The following is a 23,236-nucleotide window of genomic DNA, read 5'->3' as shown; positions in this document are numbered from 1 at the left end:
AGCTTTTTTTTTGCTTTTGTACTTGTTTTTCTGTTGAATGCCAGGGGGAGCTCTTTCCTATTAGCAGTTTTGTTCTCTTGAAAGACGTGGTTTGTAGAATGGGTTACAGCTGTGTTGCAAGGAATTGGTCATGAAGTGGTGTTAAATAAAGCATCAGATGAAATTGCGGTGCAATAGTTTTTGTTTTCATAGGATTCTGCTGCATGAGGGGGGGGGGGGGAGTACTGATTATTTCAGTGCTGCTTGTTTTTCAGATTCCAAATACACAATTTTCAGACTCTTGATTATTGGCTGTTTCCACATTTTTCTCCCGTTGTTCCAGCCAGCAGCCATCATTACATTGCCATTATAAGTATTACTTCTGCACCATCAGGTATAGATTTGAGAGGAAAAAACTTTCCAGTCCAAATTGAAAAATCAGAAGAATTGACCACTAAGCCCCATCTGTTTACTTGTAAAGTGGGCAAATTTGCAGTAGGAATTGCAGACACAAAGCTTTGGAACAGGGGCCCCTCCATGCTGTATATTCCACAAGGTTAGGTTCACGCTTAAGCTATGGTATTTTTCAGTTCTTTCAGTAATCTATCAACCTGCAATTTTTTATTCAGATATATATACAATATGAAAGCCTCTTAATGGGCCCTTGTTTTTGTGTGTGAATTTTTACTCTTGGATCTGTTTTAATCTCTTCTTATACTCCAAGTATCTTTTAGAATGTGGTAGGCATTAGTGTTATAAATATAAATTTACTCTTTAAAATCCTGTACTTAGTGTTGTTTTTTCTTCTTTTGGAAATGAACTACCAGCCAGCCAGTAAGTATTAACAGTTCTGAATTTGATTTGTTGAATACACAAGTAAAATTCTGCTTTTAAGGATATGTCTACACTGGAAAGATTTGGTGATTAAAGTACAGGCAGTCCCCGGGTTACATGGATCCGACTTACATCGGATCCCTACTTACAAACGGGGTGAGGCAACCCCGCACTAGCTGCTTCCCCCCAGCAGACCAGGGAGATGCGAAGCTAGTGCCCCCCACAGCAGACCAGGGAGACGCGGAGTGGCTTTTCTCGTCAGACACCTCAGTTTGAGAATAAAGGACTGAGGGAAGTGAGGTGTGGATAAAACTGAGCTCTGGAGAAATGTTTGGCTAGAGTTTCCCCTACAATATGTACCAGTTCCGACTTACATACAATTCAACTTAAGAACAAACCTACAGTCCCTATCTTGTACGTAACCCGGGGACTGCCTGTACTGTTGTCATTCATAAGTTGCCAAATCATGTTTGTACTGCACCCTTTGTTGACATACCATGGCCAAATTATTCACTTCCCTGTTGACAGAATGGGCAAAGCAATGTAGATAAACATCTCAGTCCCTGGCATTATCTCCAGGCACTAAAGATTGTGGGAATACACAACATATACGTTTTGGGAATGTAAAAACATTCTTTTAGCCACCTCTTTGCTTCCCTGCCTTCCTGAGGCTTCTGGCTTACTTTCACACCTCTTGAATGACAGTTCTTGCTGAAACTCTGTCATGGATCCCAGACTTCTCTCCCATGTTGTGCTCAATGTGGTTGGGACATCATGCGTTGCAGCATAGCTACTTATGCACTTAATAACAGAGGACAAAGACTTTGATACTGATGACAGTGTGAGTGACAGGGACAGCAGTGAAATGGCATTGCATTGGGCTGTCACCGAACAGCTCTGCACAGTACAGCAGTGTTGCTTTTGGGCTAGAGAAACCAGCAAGGAGTGGTGGGATTTCACTGTCGTGCAGGTGAGGGATGAAGACTAGTGACTGCAGAACTTTTGGAAGCATAAAGCAACCTTCCTGGAGCTGTGTGCTGAGCTGGCCCCTGAACTGTGATGCAAGGATACTCAAATGAGAGCTGCTTTCTTAGTAGAGAAGCGTGTTGTTATTGCTTAGTGGAAGTGGGCGACTCCTGATTGGTACCATTCAGTTGCAAATCAGTTTGGAATGGGGAAGCCTACCTTTGGGGGCGGTACTTATGCAAGTGTGTAGGGCAGTAAATCACATTTTGCTGCATAGGACTGGGACTCTAGGATAGGTGAATGCCATAGTGGCTGGCTTTGATGACATGGGCTTTCCAAATTGATGGAACATTCAATGGCACACATTCCAATTATAGCACCAACTCACCTTGTGTCAGAGTACATCAATCAGAAGAGGTATGTCTTCATGGTGCTTCAGGTGCTTGTGGATCACTGTGGATATCTCAGACATAAATTCAAGATGGTCTAGAAAGGTGCATTATGCACACATCTTCAGGAACACTGGCCTGTACAGAAAGCTGCAGGCTGGGACTTGTTTCCAGACCAGAAAATTACAGTGGGATATATACTGCCCACAGCTGTCCTAGCTAATGCAACTTACCTTTTACAGCCCTGACTCATGAAGCCTTACATGGGGCATCTGGATAGCAATAGGTAGCTGTTCAACAACAGGCGAAGCCATTGCCATATGGTTGCTGAATGTGCCTTTGGCAGATTGGACTTTTTGAGGATCATATATATCCCCAAGGTTGTAGCCACATACTCTTGCTACATAATTTATGAGTAAGGGTGAATCGTTTGTCCATGGGTGGAACAATGAGACACAGCCCCAAAACACAGATTTTGAACAGACAGACACTTGTGCTGACAGAGGAGCCCATAACATGGCCATCAATATCAGAGAGGCTCTGAGGAACCAGTTTGACAATGAGGGATGTTGACATTCTGTGTTTGGGTTGCTTCCCTACCTCATTCCACTGCTCATCCTGAGGGATATTTTAGGATTCCATAGGGGAAAGAACAATTGGTGTGGGTTGTGTCACACAAAATAAACTTATGGAAACCTGCATCACATTTATCTTTATTGAGGTCTTTGAATCAGGGTGCTTGGTGGTAAGGGATGGTAAGAGTTATTGGAAAACCTCCCAGTGGTGTTAACATCCAGCTGTCTGAGTCGTAGCTGCTTTGACAGAGAGTGGAGTATGCTGTAAAAATGAGCGTATGGCTGTAGAGAGGGTTATTGGATAAAGAATTTTGCTTGTGCAGCCATGGAGTCTGATGTTTGGGTGTAAAGAGATGGTTTCTGTGAAAAGAGTTCTGTATTTCTGACAGGGAGGCTTTGGTTCTGTTTGCTCTGCATTTTGATAAAACTCTTCAGCATCTTATTTTGGTCTTCCATGAGCTTTAGCATACGTTCATTGGCTTCTGTTCTTACTTGTATGTCCGTAGCTCTTCTTTGCTCCCTTTTTTCTGTTTGAAGTGTTGACTGCTGCAACACATCCTTGACCCGATCCTCTTTTGTCCTCTGAGGTTTTTTTCCCTTAGTTGATGGATTCTGTCTGCAGGGGAATGTGCCTGACTTCTCAAGGTCTGCCCTGGAAAAGTAATCATTAACAACAGAGTGCCTGTACTATTCCTGATAAAGATTATAACATTTCCACTGACATGCACATCTCTGAATAAAACAAGACTACTTTTCTTGGTACTGTACAGGCAAACACAGATCTTTCCAGATAATCTGCTCATGAAGAGTTTTAAAGTTGGGGAGAAAGGAGGGCTAAGGGTCAGGCCTGGGTCCCTATTAAAGTACAGTCTGTGCTTGTGCAGCAGTTGTACATGGAAACAATTTGTAATAATCCTCCACTTATGCACAGTCAGTTATTACTTTGGCTGTCATCTCTGCTGAATGTTAACAGGCAAATTTGGGCTTAGCTTCTGGATGTGAGCAGTGGGTGCCCCCTCTTATGCAGCTAAACTTCTTGGTTCCAGCAGCACAGATTGAGGAATAGTTTGGGAGAGTGTCATCGTTTGGGAGAGTTAAATCATGGTGATGGGGAAATGGCAGCCCTGCCCTGGAATCTCTGTGAGAAAATTAGTTAGTACATCAGGAAAAGCTTTGACACAGTCTTCCCAGCAAGATTCTATTGATATCTTTGTACATCATGCTCTGTTTTGGACATAATACAGACCCAGGGAGGGCTTTGCCAGTTCCCCAGAAATACACTCTCTAGTTGCCCTGCACCTCCATCTCCCCCTGCTGTAAGAGCAACTTCCCGTGCCACTATCTGCCCCCTCGGTTCCCCACTGCAGTACACAGACCTGTTCCTTTCCCTGCCTGCACAGTAGCTTACCCTGCATCTCTTCGCTTGCTTCATGCTCCACATCCAGTTGCTAAACCATGGGACTTGAGAACAATTCCTTACTGCCTGGTGAACAGATTGTCACTGGATTGAGCCCCAGCCCCACCTCTTCGTCGACTTCCATCTCTTCATCAATAACTTCTGCCTCTGGGTTAACTCCTGTTTCTGACTGTGCAATAGGAAGTATCCATACTCTCCATAGGTGCGGACAAGGGGTTCCTACCCAGGATTGCATTCAGTTCTTTATTTTTTAAAAAGGCATGTTTTGAGTACAGCACCACACCGGCTGTTACCCTCCTTCACCTTGTGGTATGCCTCCTGTAGTTCCTTTATTTTGGCTCTGCATTGTAGGGTGTCTTGATCACACCCCACACAAAGGGCTCGAGAAATGTGATTGTACATATCCCAGTTTCCATGGGTCACTTGTGGTTCTGATTGCACTAGTTCTTCTCCCCACACACTGATAATATTCAAAAGCTCTGCGTGCTCCGAGCAGGAGAGTGTCTTTCTCTGAGAAGATGCCATGAGAACCACTAAACAATGACCCAGACAGCAGAAATGGATTTCAAAGTTCCAGGGTTTACAGGTGGGAGGGGCACATCTATTAACCTGTTTACATGGCTGCAGAGCAGCAGAGTTCAAAGTTCTGGCCAAAGCGGCTAATCGGGCAATCAGTTCAACAAAAAACATACAGTAGTACGTACTGCATGACTGTCAACAGTACAGGAGTCCCCCAACTTGCAACTGCCCGAGTTCCGACCCCCCTGCACTTATAACAATTTTGTAAATGCAGAAGGGGCCGAAAACCCCTTCCTTACGTCCTTGGCCCACCTTTACGACGGCCCGCATTTACGACAGTTCCCCACGAACCAATTGCATCGCAAGTCAGGGGCCTCCTGTAAAAGGAGGGGAGCAGACCAAAGTTCCTCATGGAACTTGAAGTATTTTGTTACTGAAACTGTGGGCTTGTTGCTATTTTTGTCATGTTGGAATGTGAATGGTCTCTGGGTTTTGTTTCCAAAATGAGTTTTTGGCAACAAAATTTGCCAGTGCAGGCAAGGCTTAACTGGTATCTACTAAAACAAAATCTTAATTTTAATCTATTGTAGTGACTTTAGTATAGGTCTTGACTTTGACCTTTAGTTAAAATAGAATTGTAGGACTACCTCAGAATTCTATGGATAGATTTTTTTTCCCAGACATAATTTATTATGACAAATCCTGTCAGCACATCATTTTAATGTTAGTTTCTACGAAGAGCTTGAGACAGGGGAGGAGAAATTGGTGGTCAAACATCCATTCTTAATCTCATGGACCGCTCAGCAGCATTTCACCATGAAGTCCTGCTGATCCCACTTGAGAGAGGTGGCAGAGGTCCTGATGCTTGAGTCCTACCCAAAGAACAGTAATGGGAAACTGGACCTGTAGCACTAGATTGATGTGTCACTATGTGAACTGAGAAGATGACTTGGCTCAAGAGCTAGCAGTATATAGATGAGACAGCTCTACTTATTCAGCATGATGATACTGCTCCAATAAAGATGGTTAATTGCTTGGCTGAGATCCATCTTATAGATGGAGAGCAGGTAGTAAAAGCTCACCCAAGGCACGTCGGAGATTATTCAGGGGGCAGAGAGAGATCCCTCTGGTTGACCTCTGACTCTAACCTATATTGGTGAATGATGATCTGGCCTCAGTGATACGCTTCCATCAACTCCCATCAGGAGTGTAGCAATGCAGTATAGCTAGGAATGAAGCCGTCATCGTGTAGTAAAATCATCTGCTACGCAATGCTGCAGCATATCACCTCAACAACATGGGCTACTGTGAGCATATCAAACCTGTTCTATCTCTGCGCTAGCTTCCCTTAAAATGTTGAATTAAGTTTAAGGTTCAGTGCTTATCTTAAAATTGGCCAGCATATCTGAAAGATGATCTAAAACTTTGGGATGAAGACTGTGATAAATAGCTGTGCTCCTTAGGCACAATGGAACTGGTTACCATAAGGGCAAAAGGTAGTCTTTTGTAGGAGACATACCTTTCTCAGGGTAGTCCAGGACTGAAACAAGCTCCCACAGGAACTAAGGACCATTACTAATCTTTGCTATCCAAAACTTTCCACTTAAAGTGCAAGGCATACTACTTCAACCCCAGAATCTCAAAAATAAATATCCACATGTACATTAATTAAAAAAACAACTCAAAACCAAAAAGCTCCCGTCAAACATTACACTGTACTTGTGGTTTTTCCCTTAGAGAGAATATGAACCATCTGTGATAGACAATGTTAGTGATGTTGCTTAATACATATCAGGAAGACGTTTGGATCCAACAGTGATGGGGAGGCACAAGAATCTTTATAGAATAGCAGGCTGAAGAGCAACTCCTAGGAGCTAGTGTAAATGCTGCTAGAGTTCTATGGCTTACTCATGATACCATCTACATGTTTTGTTAGTCTATAAAGTGCTACCAGACCATTTGTTTTTTTTTCTGTACAGACTAACTTGGCTACCCCTTGAAGTGTATGAATCTTATCAGGTTTCTTCAGCCCATTATCTCTTCCTTTTCATAATTATTTTTCTCTGTAGCAATGTACCCACTGTTTCACATGAGTACTTATTTAGCTCCAGTGTCACGTTCATACTAATTTAGCTCCAGTGTCCAATTTTTGTTATACGTTGTTTGCACAATTATGATTTAAACAAATACGATGGTACTGTAATACCTGTATATGCCTTTGAGTTTTTACTTGTACTTGCCTTTTGCTTTTCACCTCCATGTCTAAAAATAGAGAAAATTCTACCTCTCCAACATTCTGAAGTCATTCACCAAGACTTTATTCATCCTTGGCATGAATTCCATATATTTCTGTAGAAAACTAATGCCTCTTCATGTTGCAATCCACTTACAACAACACACTTTCCCATGCCCACACATAACATGTTCACAGCTTGTTGTTTAATATAGTCCATCGCAATGTACTCACTGCGTATGTGATTTCGATGTTGACTGATTCTCAACTGTCTGATTTAGAGAGGAAAACTTACTTTCACACTTTTCTGTGTCTGATATGTCTTCCTTGACCTGAAGCAGCAAGCTTCTGTTAAGGGTTTCTTAAGAAGAGCAGACAAGCAGTTGTCCCCTATGACTAATGTGCCATTTAAAAAGTGGACAATTGCAACATATCAAACCCTCTTCCATAGTTAAATAGTGCCGACAGTACCATGGAATGAGCAAACTCAGTAGAAGATTTTGGGGAGCTCTGTAAAGGTGGTAACATTTTTAATGCCATATGTTAATATGAGAAGCATAATAAATGTTTTCTATTTGTTTGCAGGATTTGGAGATAGTGTATTCCTATTTACATGGAATGGAAGCCTTGTCTAATCTGAGGGAGCACCAACTCAGGTATGGTATTTTAATGTTAATACTATGCTGCTTACATGCAGAGAAGCATCCGTTAATGGTGAATTAGAAGATATGTATTATTTACTTAGATATCATGGTGATAAATATCTTACTATTAGTAATAATATTTGATTTCTTTTATCTTATGAACGTGGCAGTAATAATGCAGATTTTTAATTTACTTATCGGTGTGTTGAACTGTACAGCCAGCTCTTAAAACTAGAGTAACAAACTTTTGTAGAACATGGGTTGCCAGATTTTTCACTGCTCATGTATTTTACTTAAAAATAAATTCAGTTTATATTAGGGATGTAAAATAGTAGTTGAGCAGTTGACTACCCAATAAACCTAGTTGAGTGAACTACTTGCATTTCCTCTCCCTTCCCCAGCTGCCTCCCTATCTTAAAAGCCAGTTCCCTCCAGCCTTGTCTCAGCAGTGTGGGGGGTGGGGGAGGACAGATGGACAGGGGAGGCAGAGGCACAGCAGGGAGCTTGGCATGAGGGAGGACTAATTCAGTCCCTGCTAGCACTGGGTTTCCTGCTGTGTGTCTGTCTTTGAAATGTAGCAAGAGCTGCGGGCCTCTCTTGCTACATTTCAAAGGCAGAGACACAGTGGAGGGATACCAAGTGCCCCCCCCATTGACTAATCGAGTAGGTGATGGAAATTCCATCAACTACTTGATAAGCTGATGAGTCAAAATTTAACCTCCCTAGTGTATGTGCAATTTCAGTGAATAATTTTTGATTAAGTACTACCAGAAATTTTGGCTTTTATTAGAGACAGAGCTGGCAGTACCAACTATAGCTAAGGTTGTCTGATGTTTTCCATTTGAAGATCCTGTTGTCAGTTGGCTAGTGTTACCAAACTTTAAACTGTTTAAGATGAAATTTTCCACGCTTGAAAAAGATGCCTCAGGTTGATTTGTTTTTTAATATTTCAGCCAAAATGTGTCAACTGCTCTGAGAGAAGTTGAGGAAAAATAAACTGTTTTCTCCTAATGTTACACTCTTACAGCTGCGTTAGGAAGATCTTGCAAGCCCATATTTTTGAGAGAGGACTTGAAATTGTGTGAGATTTGCCCTGTTTTCAGAGGAGTACAATTTGCTGTCTCTATGAAAATCTACTCAAATTTGACTAACTTATTTCTCTGATAATTGTTGTTTGTATGTCATTATTACTGGCTTGTTAGAGAATGTCAGCAAAGTTTTCTGAACGTTGTCTCCACTGAGTGTGCTCCATCTGAACCAGACCTCTGTTTTAACCATACTGAGTGTGTTCTAATGTGTCTGGACAAAGGTTTTCATGTGGTTGATTCTGGCTGTAGGGTAGCCAACTTTCTGATTCCAGAAAACTGAACACCCTTGCCTCGCTCATCAGCCTCCCTGCTGTTCCCATCCTTTCTCACATGCTCACTTTCACTGCAAACAGGCATATTTATTGCTGTGATGGATATGTTTTACTAAATGTGTTACAGGATATTAGAACTGGCAGCAAAATAGTACAAAAAAAGTGTAATTTTTAAAACAATGAAATGTCATAGATTCTTTCCCTCTTTTTCGCATTTTACGTAACCAGTTATTGTGAATGTTGTGTATGGAAATAGGACCTCATGCTATCACAGCTGCAGTGGTCTATTATCCCCTCTAATGGTAGGTTCCTCCATTTTACGATAGGCACAGACCCACTACAGCTTACAGTCCTACCGTTTGGCCTGGCCACTGTCCCCAGAGTATTTACCAAGGCTTCGTCTACACTGCCTCATTTTTGTAGAAGAGGCAATGCAATTGAAGCGCTCATTAGCAACTTTTTCTTGCACTTTATTTGCATATTCTTTTCCAGTGCTTTTTGCGGAAGAGGTTTTTGTGCAAAAAAAGCAGTGTAGACGGGTTCGTTTTGCTCAAAAAACCCTTCTGCTCAAGAACCCTCATTCCTCAAAAATGAGGTTTACAGGTTCTTCTTCAAGTGGTTGCTCATGTCCATTCGAATTAGGTGTGCGCACCGCGTGCACCGTGTTTTCCGGAACGTTTTCCCTAGCGGTACCCGTAGCGCCGGTAGGGTGCCCCCTGGAGTGCCGCCGTCATGGCGGGGCACAAGTACCCCTGCCGGCGTTCCCCCACCTCAGTTCCTTCTTACCGCCCGTGATCGTCATTGGAGCGTGTCTCTTAGATCAGTTTAATGGTTCCTGTTTCTCTTAGTTTTGTAGATAGTTCTAAATACTTCAATTAGATAGTTAGTGTCTCGTAGTTTTTCTTCTCCCCCTTCGTGGGTAAGGAATGCCAGGGCCACACGGCTTTAAGGTGTGCGCTGTCTCGCAAAGTTCATGCCTAAAGGAGACCCTCACGACAGTTGTCTGAAGTGTCTGGGTGAGGGCCATCTTACAGATGCCTGTAAAATCTGCAAGTCATTTAAGCCGCGCACTAAGAGGGAGAGAGAGACTCGTCTAAAACTTCTCATGGAGGCGACTTTACAGCCAGCACTGGCTGGGCACTCTATGGTGAGCAGTGCACCGGCATCCACGCGAGATGCTCCATCTCGGGACCGGGCCTCGAGGTCGAGGGCCCGGCACCGGTCTCACTCTCCGTCACCGAAGAGGTCGATAACGTCTCGTGATAGGTCTCCGAGCCGGAAGTCCAAGTCAAGCATACACCGCGATGCCGAGTCTCTGGTGCGCACATCCTCATTCACCACAGTGCGGCGTAAGCAAGCGGGACGTCCATCCAGTCCAGGGGAACTACCCTCGCACCGCCCCTCCACACTGGACACCTTTGAGGTGGCGCATGACCTTATTAGCCTCACTACCTCACCCCGTCGTCGGTTGAGGCGGAGGGGTCGAGGTCGCCTACGCCGGAGGCCGTGTTGGCACCGGCTTCGCCTCCGCACCGGCATGACCGGACGGCACCGATCGCTTATGCAGCGGGACCGTCCCCTGTGGGACCAGTACTGCTTGCCTCCACATCGGTGCCGGTCTCGACGCAGGCAGCCAGGCTTCACTTGGCACCTGACTGGGCTAGACCCCTCTCGGTGCTGGGACTCCTTCCAGACCCTGTTTTGGCTGCACTGGTGCCGTATCACCCTGGACTTGCGGCGACGTCTTCGACACAGTCGTCATCATCTTCGATACCGGCTCTGAGCAGGTTTCCTGGGGTGCTGTTCCAGTCGTCGGCACTGGGCCCTTCAGCATCAGGCTCTTCAGCACCGATGCATATTTTGGCACCGTCCCAGGCACCGGCATCAATCCCGTGGGCCATGCCGGTGCCGCCATCACCGGTGACGTCGGCTTCTTTGGGGTTCATCTCTCAACTGATACAGACTTCGGCAATGCAGTCATGCTCAGTGTTGGCACCGGGACCGGTCCTTCCGGTGCCACAACCGGCTCCACCCCGGGCACCAGGACCTGTCTTCTCGGCACCGACTCCACTTCAGGCACTGGTTTTCCTGGTGCTGCACCAGGCACCGGCACCAGTCTTCCCGGTGCCGGCATGCCCTCATCGAGCGCATGCGGGCAAACCCGAGTCTATGGCCAGGTTTGCTCCCCCATCGGTGGCAGGACATTTGTCATCTGTGCCTCCCTGGCCGGGGTCTGACTACTCGTCGGATTCTGATGCGGCGTCATTCAGGTCATAGTCCTCGGGAGCTTCCTCAGTTCATAGATCCCGTTCCCGGCACCGGCGTGATCGTTTGTGGGTGCAGCAGACTTGGCCGCCTCAACCACAAGGGCCCTTCTGGACACCGTGGGCTTATCACCAGTGGCAGGGGCCTGTGCCCTTCTCTGTGGTGTCCGGTGCCTCGGGGCACCGAGCTCAACGTTTGGCGTCATTGTCACGACCCTCTCCCTCCCTCCAGAGGTCGGTTGCTACAGGGACCACTGCTGAGCCACAGGCCTCAGTACCGAAGCTGCTTCCACAAGCGGTACCGCCTGCCCAACCAGCGCCTCAACCTGTTCCTACGCTGGGTCCGGCACCGATCCAGGAGTCATCATCATCGTCATCTCCTGATGAAGCCCTGGCGGATCCCGCACCGGCATTGCCTACTATGGATGCTCTAGCGCATCAGGATCTGCTTAGGCATCTGGCCTCCAGGTCAAAAGGTTCCTTAAGGATTTGGATAAGTTGTATCCCTCGGTTAGACCCCCCTTCTCCCCACTTGGGACCTTAACCTCGTTTTGTCTAGACTTGTGTCGCCCTCCCTTTGAGCCGCTGGCCACGTGCTCTTTGAAGCACCTCTCTCTGATGGTTGCGTTCATTGTAGCCATTACGTCGTCTCGCAGGGTCTCCGAGCTGAGGGCTTTATCGGTAAACCCGCCCTACCTAGTGGAATGGACATAAGTAATCACGTGAAGAAAGAACGGTTGCTTACCTCATCACTGTTATTCTTTGAGATGTGTTGCTTGTGTCCGTTACAAATCCCACCCACGTCCCCTTCCTCAGAACGTCTGGGAAGAAGGACCTGGCTGGGGGTGGGTGGGGGAGGGCAGCAATCAGGAGTATATATGTTTCAATATAGTGGCGTGACACGAGAAGACTCCCTGGCTGGCCTGATGGGTACTGTTAAGAGTAAAAAGCTTCCAGGACTCATGCACAAGGTGTGCGCACACCTAGGTGAGACATGAACACTTGTGTGGAATGAACACATCTCAAAGAACAACAGTTATGAGCATAGTTCTCCTTAAAGTGTTTGCCTGTGCAGCCACACCGAAAAAATTCTTCCCTTGCTCACATCCTCTGGACAGCTGCACAGCAGCACTTGTTTGAAGCAGACGGGGCTGGTTGTGAGGGTGTGGTTAGGGAGCTGCTAGGGCTGGGGGGGCAGGACCTGCTGCTGCTGTGTGGTGGCGTGGAGGGAGGCCTGCTCTGATGGCGGGGCTGCCACATGGCAGAGGGAGCCGGGGCCCATTCTGGTGGCTGGGCCCAGGAACACGACCTTCTGGGGGGTGTGTGTGTGCGCCTCTGCTCTGGTGGCTGGGAACGGGACATGCTGCATGGCGGAGAGAGGGGTCTGCTCCATTGCCTGGGAATGGGACAGGCTGCATGGCTGCTGGTGGTGGTGGTGGTGGAGTGGGGGTTTGCTCCAGTGGCCGGGAATAAGTGTGTTTTAATAAATTGGCGCACATGAGCATCATATTGTTGCACAAGCCAAAACTCACTCTGCTCATGGTTGGAAAATCTTAAAGGGACCACTGGTTACAGAATAAGTAAGCATTTTTTTAATGTAGCTAGACCTGTGGTCCCCAACCCGGTGCCCGCGGGCGCCATGGTGCCCGCCGGGCTCTTTACATGCGCCCGCGGAGCAATCTGGGCTGGCAGGTGCCAGCCCCGGGCGCATGGCTGGTCCCGGGGGCACCGCGCGTGCCCTTGCCGGCTCCGGCCTTGGCCCCGCCCCTGCCGCGCGGGCCCGGGCGCATGGCGCTTGCCGGGGGTGGAGGGGGCCCGGCCCCGGCCCCGTGGCTATGGGGGGGCCCCGCCCCCGGGCGGGCAAGTGTCCCCGCCCCCTGGCGCCCGGCGGGCGAACGGCCACGCCCCCTGGCGCCCGCCAACCTGAAAAGGTTGGGGACCACTGAGCTAGACAAAGGTAGGGAGAAATGTATGCTACATTGGCTGTTCTGCAATTAGTAATAAACCACTGTCCCTTTTTAAGTGAATACATGCATACATTCCTTTTAGAGTTCCCTTTTTCATAAACTTGTTATGAAATGAATATGCACACATTTTAGGTCATCAATTTTTGTTATGTGCAAGCTAGCAAAAGGAATAAAAATCAAATAATTAGGCTGCAAATTTTATTCACATGGGTATAGACGCATGTGGCAATTGACACACATCTTCCTACACAAAGACATACAGTCTCTTGCACACATGCAGTGCATGCATCCACTAGGGTGTAAAATCCTATTTAATTGATTAACCGGATAAACCAGGGCTCAGGAACATATGGCTCACAAGCCAAATCTGTCTCACTAAGGAGCTAAATATAGCTTGCAGCTTGAGCTCAGCCGCCCCTTGCTTGGCCCCCCAAACCCACAACAGGCATCCTGCACTGATGCACCAGCGTCACATCTTCCGCAAGATTGGAGCTAACGTTGGCTTCCTGAGGGAGGGAGTGGGGAATGGAGAAAACCCTGAGCCTTGCTGCGCAGTCAAGGAAGAAGCAGCACTGCTGCTTCCCTGCCTCTTCCCCTGGCGGAGGGAACAGCAGCGCAGGGATGTGCTGCCTGAAGGCTTTCCCCTTTGATTCTGTTGGCCAGAATCTGGCCAATAGGAGCAGCGGGAAGCCATGCCTGGGACAGGGAGCCTGAGAGCAACACAGGGCACAAAAGCAAGTAAGTGCCACCAAGACCCTGCACTCCCAACCCCTCATGCACCTCCCCGCCCCCTTCCTGCGCCAAGAACCTGTGCCTCTAACCTGTTCCTGTCCCCTCCCTGCGGCCAGATACCTGCTATCACCCTGCTCCTACCTCCTCCCCCCTGGCTGCACACCTACCACAAGCCTGCTCCTGCCCCCTCATCGACCAGACACCCACTCTCACCCAGCTCCTGCACCATCCTCCCTGGCTAGGATTACCAGATGGTTTAAAAAAAATACCGGACACACTCGATCTCAGATCAGGGGGAGGGGAAGCGGGGCTGGCTGGGAGGGGGTTGAGGGGATCCAGAGGAGGGGGGGAAGAGGGGAAGAAGAACTGGCTGGCGGGAAGCAGGGCTGGCTGGGAGGGAGTTGGGGGGCACAGGACTGACCAGGGGGGAACTGGCCGCCGGGAAGCAGGGCTGGCCGGGAGGGGGTTGGGGGGCTCAGGGCTGGCCAGGGAGGAACCAGCCGCCGGGAAGCAGGGCTGGCCGGAAGCAGGTTGGGGGAAGCAGGGCTGGCCAGGGTGGAACTGGCCGCTGGGAAGTGGCTGGGCGGGAAGGGAGCGCAAGAGGGAGGAATCAGCCAGCAGGGCTGGGGTGCCGATCCTGGGGTGCTGCCAGTCCCGCACATGGTCCCAGCAGAGTGCATGGGTGAGTCTGGACCCGGGGATTCCATCCAGCCCCCCTCCTCTCTACTGCATAGTTGAGTACTGCCTGGCTGGTAGGTGTGTGTCTACCAGCCAGGCAGTACGCAACTACATACTGATACTCATGATAATAATACAGCTTACTTAATTAGAAAATACTGGACATTTATATGTCTGGTATTTTCTCAATTTGTTTCCCGGTCAGAAAGCTCAAATACCAGACTGTCCAGTTCAAAACTGGTCACCTGGCAACCCTATCCCTGGCCAGAGATCCTATCCCCACCTTTCTCCTGCCCTCTCCCCCGGCTAGACACCCTATGCACTGCTTGCTCCTTTACCCTACCTTGCACATGTCCGGTATTTTCTGATTTCTTTTTACCAGACAGAGAGCGCAAATACCGGACTGTCCGGTACAATACCGGATACCTGGCAACCCTAACCCCAAGTACCCTCCCCTGCCTCCTGCACCTTCCACACACCCCAGGCCTCTGCCTTGAGCCCCTCATACACTCCAACCCTGACTCCTACACCCCCACATCCACAAACTACACCCCCAGCAGCAGTAGCAGAAGTCCCATTAAAGTAAGTCTGTGAGTACAGTGTTTTATTTATCCTAATATTAATGATCATGTCAATTATTAATATTAAGTTGTATATTTTCAGTCATGCAAATAAGTATTCTTACACTGTCTCTTTGTTGACAGCTTGTTCTGAATTTTGATGTAGTTTGGATCTTTGGTTTGAAAAGGTTGCTGACACTTGGGGAAAACATTAAGTTTAACTGGTTAACTGATTAAATCGTAGGCTTGGGTGGGGCGGAGGAGAGGGGAGCAAGGGGGTTGCTGGAGCAGCCTGCCTGCTGTGGATGGAAGTTGCCCCAGCTAGACTAGAGCACTCCCGCCCGGGACAAGGGTTACTCCAGTGCATATGCCCATAGCAGACCCCGTGGGGCGGAGCAGCCCCCTGCCTGCAGCTGGTGAGGGGCTTCTCCTGTCCATGCTCCTACTGGTTAATCGTAACTGATAAGCCTCACCTGTCAAATCATTAACATCCCTAGCATGCACACAGGTGACTAAACAGAGACACTTTTTCATACGCTTTTTCAGGGGTCCCCTAAATCCCTAAAGGAGAGGCAGGTGAGCTGGGGGTGAGAGGATGGGGATGGAAGAAAGACAAGGATGAAAGCAGGGTAGTGGGGCAGTGAAGGAGAGGGGAGATAGTATGGGGTGTAAATGAGGTGGATGGAGTACCGGGGGAGGCAGAAGGCTTCCAGTGCATATTGGTGATGTGGGTGCTCTGGTTATCAGCCGTTTGGCATTTGAAACTCTCTTGAATGGCCGCCCAAGCGCTCGGCTTACAGGGAACACTGAGAACCTAGTTTGTTTCTCTCCTCCCTGCATGTCCAGCCAAGAATCCAGAAGCCCACAGTCCCTCCCTTCCAGAGCTCAGCCATGCACCCCACCTTGTCCAGATACTTGCACCCAAGCCCAGATACCCAGTCTTTTTCCCCGCCAGCATTAAAGATTACCACAGGTTGACTTCAGTACACTTCCAGTCTCAGATTTTCCTCAGAAACCTATGCCATGTACAGCTCCACCCATTCCTGATCATGCTAAATGTTTTAAAGCCATTACTCCCTAGAGGGAATAGTATGCGTACAAGTTGTACCCAAATGGAGGCACCACAATACTTCACCTGGAACTCATTGGGTTCGATGAAATAAAAGGAGGAAGATTTTAAGTGGGTACAGGTAATGAGTTCTCAGAATGGTTACAAGAAAAATAAATATAAAACTAGTATCTACTTAATAAACAGTCCTCGTTGCAAAGCAAGCATTCTCATCACAACTTCCAGCAAACTAGTGAACAAACTCTCAGGTCAGGACCTGTCCCTTAGAATCCAAGAGCTCTTCAGATGTAGGTGTCTGCCCCTTCTTTTTTATTATCTTTTTATAGTCTTGCTCCCTTTTGAGAAGCATTTACAGCTGGTAGCAAGGTGACAAGCAGTCAATGTGGAAGGAAACTTCATGATCGTTCTTTGCTAAAATGTAGATTTTTGCCCTTGCATGTCTTTATGCCAGAGAAGGTCACTTAGTACCTTGGCAGCACTTGGCCAGGCATCAGCTTGCCCTGTGTATCTGAACTGTGTTCAGAGTTATGAACTGACCAGTCAATCACAAACCACGTTTGGGAGTAGAAGTATTCAGATAGGCAGCAGCAGCAGAGATTGGGGGGGGGACGACAACCCACAAATTCAATACAGTACTGTGTTAAATGTAAATTTTGAAAAAGAGGGACAGTAGCATTTTTTTGTTCCTAGTAAAATATCAAAGCTGTATTAAATCAGTGTTCAGATGTAAACTTTTGAAAGAACAGCAATAACAATAATTTTGAACAATAATTTTGTTCAGTTAGAAACATCCTGGCTGTGTCTACACTGGCATGAATTTCCGGAAATGCTTAAAACGGAATACTATTCCGTTTTCAGTTTTTCCGGAAAAGGAGCGTCTACATTGGCAGGCTGCTTTTCCGGAAAAGCCCTTTTTCCGGAAAAGCGTCTGTGGCCAATGTAGATGCGCTTTTCCGGAAAAGAGCCCCGATCGCCATTTTTGCGATCGGGGCTTTTCTCCGGAAAAGACTACTGGGCTGTCTACACTGGCCCTTTTCCGGAACAGTGTTCCGGAATAAGGACTTATGCCCGAGCGGGAGCAAAATAGTTTTTCCGGAATAGCGGCTGATTTTGTACAGTAGTGCATCGTTGCTTTTCCGGAAATTCAAGGGCCAGTGTAGACAGCTCGCAGCTTATTCCAGAAAAGCGGCTGATTTTCCGGAATAAGTGGCCCAGTGTAGACACACCCCTGAGTTGCAAATAATCTCTATTCATGAGGTGTTTGTAACTCTTGAGGTTTTGCTGTAGTCATTATTTCAGCTTATAACTTCACTACTTGCATTTTACCTGATATCATTGATCAACCAATTGAGTTTTCAAATGATGTTTTACAAGGCATATTTTTTACAGACATTATTATAACAGTGTTAGATAATCCTTTATCATGCTCAGAAGTTAGAGAATGGTACAGTGTGTTTGCCCATGCAGCCTTAATTTGGCCCCCTCCTCTGTATGTTTTAAAATAGTCTAATTACAAGATCAGAAACTGATTTTTCTATAGGACACCTTCCTGATTCACTTAAAAAATGGACTGTGTTCTGGGAATGAATCAGTTGTTTTAGTCAGCAACATTGGTGTGTATGATTCTTGCCTCATTTGTTTCTGAAGTTGGGAAGTGTGTGGTGAATGATGGAGATGAATGCATGGGGAAAATGGATGACCTCGTGGCAAAGGCAATTGAATATCACCTTAGACAGCCTATGCTACAATGTTCCTGTGTGAACAAGTCAATGAAACCAAACTTTGTGTAGGTGGTCATTAGAGTCATGTCTATTCTGCTTCATGGAGGAGTCTCCAAGTCTGTGTGCTAAAAAATAGCTGCTTGTGGCAACATCACATTCTAAACTTAATTAAAAAAGAATTGCTGGAAAGTTGATTTAATATCATTTAAATGTACAGTTTGACATGACTAATGTGACTATTGCTATTCTGTAAATAAAATCAGATTGCTTGAGTGTTGTTAGCAGAAAGAGAGGCCTGAAGCAAAGCCAGGAGTCCTTGACCACTATAGGAGAAGTTGTTGCACGACTTTCCATCAACAGTAAAACTCCTGATGATCCGGCACTCCTGATGGTCCGGCACCATCAGGAACCTGGAAGTGCTCTGGGCAGCCGGACCACTGGAGCTACTCTGCCCCCAGCTTCTCCTATTCAGCCGCTGCTAAAACTGACCAGCGGCTGAATCCGGGAAGCCGGAGGCAGAGCAACTGGGGCGCTGCCGGGTAGGCCCCCTAGCGCTGCCCCTCTGGCTGCGAGACCAACCGGGCAGCACCTCAGGTGTCCCCGATTCAGCCGCTGCTGAAACTGACCAGCGGCTGACTCCAGGAAGCCCGAGGCAGAGCTGCTCTGCCCCGGGCTTCCTGGAATCAGCTGCTGATCTGTTTCAGCAGCAGCTGACTTGGGGACACCTGGGGTAGAGCAGTTGGGGTGCTGCCAGGTTGGACCAACCCGGTAGCGCCCCAGCTGCTCTGTCTCAGGCGTCCAGATTCAGCCACTGCTGAAACTGATCAGCGGCTGACTCCAGGAAGCCCGGGGCAGAGCTGCTCTGCCCCCGGCTTCCTGAAGTCAGCCGCTGGTCAGTTTCAGCAGTGGCTGACTTGGGGACGCCTGGGGCAGAGCAGCTGGGTACTGCCGGGTTGGTCCAGTAGCGCCGAGGAGCGGCACTGCGGGATCAACCCAGCAGCACGCCAGCTGCTCTGCCCCAGGCGTCCCCAAGAGCAGCTGGGGTGCTGCAGGGTTGGTCTCGCAGCGCCAAGGGTCGGTGCTACTGGACCAACCCGGCAGCACTCCAGCTGAATCAGGGACGCCTGGGGCAGAGCTGGACTATCGGAAGGGGGGGCTATGAAGGGTCTGGGGTGGCATCCCCCTGCCCACCCCAGACCCCTCATAGCCCCCCCTTCTGATAGTCCAGCATATTTGATAATCCGGCACCCCCTGGGTCCCAAAGGTGCCAGATTATCGGAAGTTTACTGTACTTAAATACCAGTTCATTTGCAAGTGTAATACATCATCTTTAGTTTTAATTGAAAAAATATGTCAATAGAATTGAGCACCTCAGAACATTAATCCTGAATAAACATAATTTTTGTTAATATAGCTTATAGGTGAAGTCAGGGCTGGATTTCCAATTAGGCACAGTAGGCACATGGCTAGGGGCATTGGCATTGTAGGGGTACCTGAAAGTTAAAAAGAGGTTTGAGAATTAAAAAGTTAATATTGCATTTAAACTATCATTTTTATTGCTTTAATTTTTTGTGGAAAACATGGTTAGCTATAGGCGGGTGGAGTGATCTTAAAAAAATGTGCCTATGGGTATGTAAAGTGTAAATCCGGATGTGGGCGGGGTGTTCAAGGATACAGTTGTACTGTACTGTGAAGGGCAAAGATAGTGGCAATCTAGCAATCTGTTTAAACACTTACAATCATAGATTACTAGAACTGGAAGGGACCTGGAGAGATCAAGTCCAGTCACCTGCGCTCATGGCAGGATCAAGCACCATCTAGATGAGGGTTGGGCAAGAGGTGGCTAGCAGGCCAGATGCAGCCTGCCAAGCTGACGGATCCAGCCTGTGGCTGCCTCATCAGCACCCTTACTTACAAAGCAGCTGCAGCTGCTTTAAACAGCAGGCTGCTAAATGCTCTGCAACCTGGGCAGGGAGGAGAATGCTTTGCACACTATCCCTGTTTCCTAGCAAAATCCCCAAGCTCCCATTGTCCAGTTTCCAGCCAATAGGAGCTGAGAAATTTTGCTGAAAGCAGGGGCTGCAAATGAAGTTTCCTCCCTCCCTGTGCTGAAGCAGAGGCATGTGGAACAGCCTCCCCTCCTCCCTCCCCCCGTGCACAGTCAGGGAGCCTATCTCAAGTTCCTGCAAAGCTGCTGGCTGGCAGCTGCCTAGGTAAGCACCTCCCAGCCAGAGCCAGTCTCTGGCACCCCACCTTTTCTCTCTCCCCAACTACTAGCCCCAGGCCACCACCCAAACCCTCTGTATTCTCTCGCCCCACCTCTTCCATCCCTCAGCATCCCTCCCCCCAGGCCAAAATCCTCTCCTGCACCCATATTCCTCCCTGAAGCTGCACTCCATTCTTCTGCCCCATATCAGCACCCAAACTCTCTGCACCTCCTTTCTGCCCTTCTCCCAGGTCACAACTCCCTCCCGGACTCAGGCCGGAATCCCCTTCTCCACCTTTAAGCCCCTCCTGGACCCTGCAGCCATAACCCCTCCTGGACCTTGCACTCCAAGTCCCAGATAACCTCTTCCTAGACCCAAATTCCCTCTCAGAACCCACACTCCCTCCTGCACTCAGTCCTCTATCCCAAGCTCCTTTCTATCCCAAGCTCCTTTCTACACCCCATCCATCAAAGTGTGTCCCCCCATTAAAAATTATTGTCCACTCTGGTTTAAATCATCCCTGATAAATGTCTATCCAATCTGCTCTTAAATATTTCCAGTGAAGGAGATTCCACAACCACCTTTGTCAATTTATTTCAGTGTTTATTTAACCAACCTGTCATTTAGGAAGTTTTTCCTAATGTCCATCCTAAACCTCCCTTGCTGCAATTTAAGTCCATTGCTTCTTGTACAGAATGCCAGAGGCCAAAGAAAAATTATTTTCTCCTTCCTCCTTTGTAACACCCTTTTAGATACTTGAAAACTATCATCGTCCTCTCTATCTTCTTTTCTAAATTAAACAAGCCCATTTCTTTCAGTCTTCCCTTACAAGAAAGGTTTTCTCAGCCTTTAATCATTTTTGTTGCTCTTCTCTGGACCTTCTCCAATTTCTCCTCCTCTTTTTTGAAATGTGGTGCCTAGAACTGGACACAGAACTCCAACCAAGGCCTAATCAATATGGAGTAGAGCGGAAGAATTGCTTCTCTTGTTTTGCTCACAACACTCCTGTTAATGCATCCCAGAACATGTTTGCTTTTTTAGCAACAGTGTCACACTGTTGACTCATACTTAGCTTGTGTTTCACTATGATCCTTTCTGTAATTCTCTTTCCTAGACAGTCACTTCCCATTCTGTATGTGTGAAATTGATTGTTCCTTTCTAAGTGGCGCACTTTGCATTCGCCCTTATTAAATGTCATCCTATTTACCATTTCTCTAGTTTGCCCAGATCATTTTGAATTATGATGCTGTCCTCCGAAGCATTTGCAACCCCTCCCAGCTTGGTATCATTTGCAAATTTAATAAGCATACTCTTTACGCCATCATCTAAATTGTTGATGAAGATATCGAACAGAATCAATCCCAAAACAGACCCCTGTGGAACCTCACTTGTTATGCCCTTCCAGCCTGAGACTGAACCATTAATAACTACTCTCTGAGAGAGGTTATTCAGTCAGTTTTGCACCCACCTTATAGTAGCCCCATTTGTTTGCCTACCGTGAGACCATATCAAATGCTTTACTAAAGTCTAGGTATATCACATCCACTGCTTCTCCCTTATCCATAAGACTTATTATCTTATCAAAAAAATCTGTCCGATTGATTTGACATGATTTGTTCTTTACAAATCCATGCTGGCTGTTACCCATCACCTTATTTATCTTCCTGTTGTTTGCAGATTAATTCCTTAATTACTTGCTCCATTACTTGCTCCATTTTCTGGCACATAAGTTATACTGACTGTTCTGTGGTTTCCTGGGTTGTTCTTATTCCCCCTTTTAAAGATGGGTTCTATATTTACCCTTTTCAAGTTTTCCCTTCCGATTTTCATGACTTTTCAAAGAGAACTAAAAGCTCAGATTCCTCCTCTATGAACTCCTTGTGTATTGTAGGATGCATTTCCTCAGGCCTGGTGACTTGAAGACATCTAACTTTTCTAAGTGATATTTAACTTGTTCTGTTTTTATTTTAACTTCTAAACCTACCCCATTTCCACTAGTGTTCACTAAGGGTACGTCTAGATTACATGCCTCTGACGACAGAGGCATGTAAAATAGGCTACCCGACATAGTCAGTGATGCGGGGATTTAAATATCCTTGGCTTCATTAAATAAAAATGGCCGCTGCGCTGTGCCAGCTCAGCTGATCATCGGCACAGTGCGTGAGTCAAGACCCGAGTCGGTTGACAAGAAGAAAACTTTGTCGACCGCTCCTGTTAACCTCATTTCACAGATTTACATTTCCTTGTTGTGTCCATAGAGTTAAATGCCAGTTAGGAAAAATATTCAAGAATTATTTTAAATCAGGCCACTTACATGTATGTAACTTCACATTATGCCACGTCTTAAACTGTGTAAAAACCACATTTTATTCAGTTTTCATAAAATAATTTATGAAATAAAAGATGAACCAGTAGTATATTATGTGTCTTGTCTATTGCTTTCTCTACTCTTGCTGAAGGTGCTTTTTGTCTACATTTTAAACATTGGGACTGGTTGCTGTGGAAGTGAAAGTGTTATGTACATACACGTCTTTCATTGAGTTAGTGCACAGTCTTTATCAGTCCTATGTCGTCGTCATCACTTCCAACACCTGATGAATATTGTTCTGATATTCTTGTGATCTTTATAACGAGAGTGGCCAACTTTCTCTTCGGTGAAAACAGGACACAGAGTCCTAGAACTTGCTCCACCTCTTCGAAAGCCCCATCCCTAGTTCAGCCACTTCAGACCCTCCCCGCTCCACCCTTCCATCACTTGCTGCTCTCTCCATCACCCTCCCCCTGCCACCTGAGCAGGGTTCCAGTATGTGTTGTGGGAGAGACTGTGGCAGGATGTTTGGAGAGGTGGGCTCAGGTCAGATGACTGGGGTAGGGCTGGACAGGGAGAACTTCACTCGGAGACAAGGGGAAGGGAGAGTGGAGCAGGAGAGAGGGAGCCACTGTCCAGAGCTTGTGAGTAGGGCTGATTCAGAGAGAGAGAGTTGTGCTCTTGGGACGGGGGGTTGAGGAGATTGTGTTCTGGGACTTCGTGTGTCTGGTTGGCAGTACTGACCAGACATTGCCCAAGTTCCCTTTTCGACCCGACATGAATTACTAATGAACATACTTGTGTTCTTAAAAAT

The 23,236-nt window shown here is 47.1% G+C and overlaps 1 protein-coding gene across 13 annotated transcripts in view; it reads left to right on the top strand.

Annotated features, from left to right (window-relative positions):
* The window catches only part of RAPGEF2 (Rap guanine nucleotide exchange factor 2), a 302,566-nt gene that overhangs the window by 85,578 nt on the left and 193,752 nt on the right, over window positions 1-23,236 (top strand). For all 13 annotated transcript variants that reach the window (XM_089777952.1, XM_089777951.1, XM_089777944.1 and 10 more), the window contains exon 2: window positions 7,498-7,568. In XM_089777952.1, coding sequence (XP_089634078.1) covers window positions 7,498-7,568 — 71 coding nt within the window. The remainder of the gene's footprint in view (window positions 1-7,497; window positions 7,569-23,236) is intronic.

Source organism: Pelodiscus sinensis, chromosome 4, assembly GCF_052426305.1.
Source record: "Pelodiscus sinensis isolate ZL-2025 chromosome 4, ASM5242630v1, whole genome shotgun sequence".
Lineage (NCBI taxonomy): Eukaryota > Metazoa > Chordata > Testudines > Trionychidae > Pelodiscus > Pelodiscus sinensis.
The sequence above is the reverse complement of the archived record's forward strand: the minus strand, read 5'-3'. Positions and strand labels throughout refer to the sequence as shown.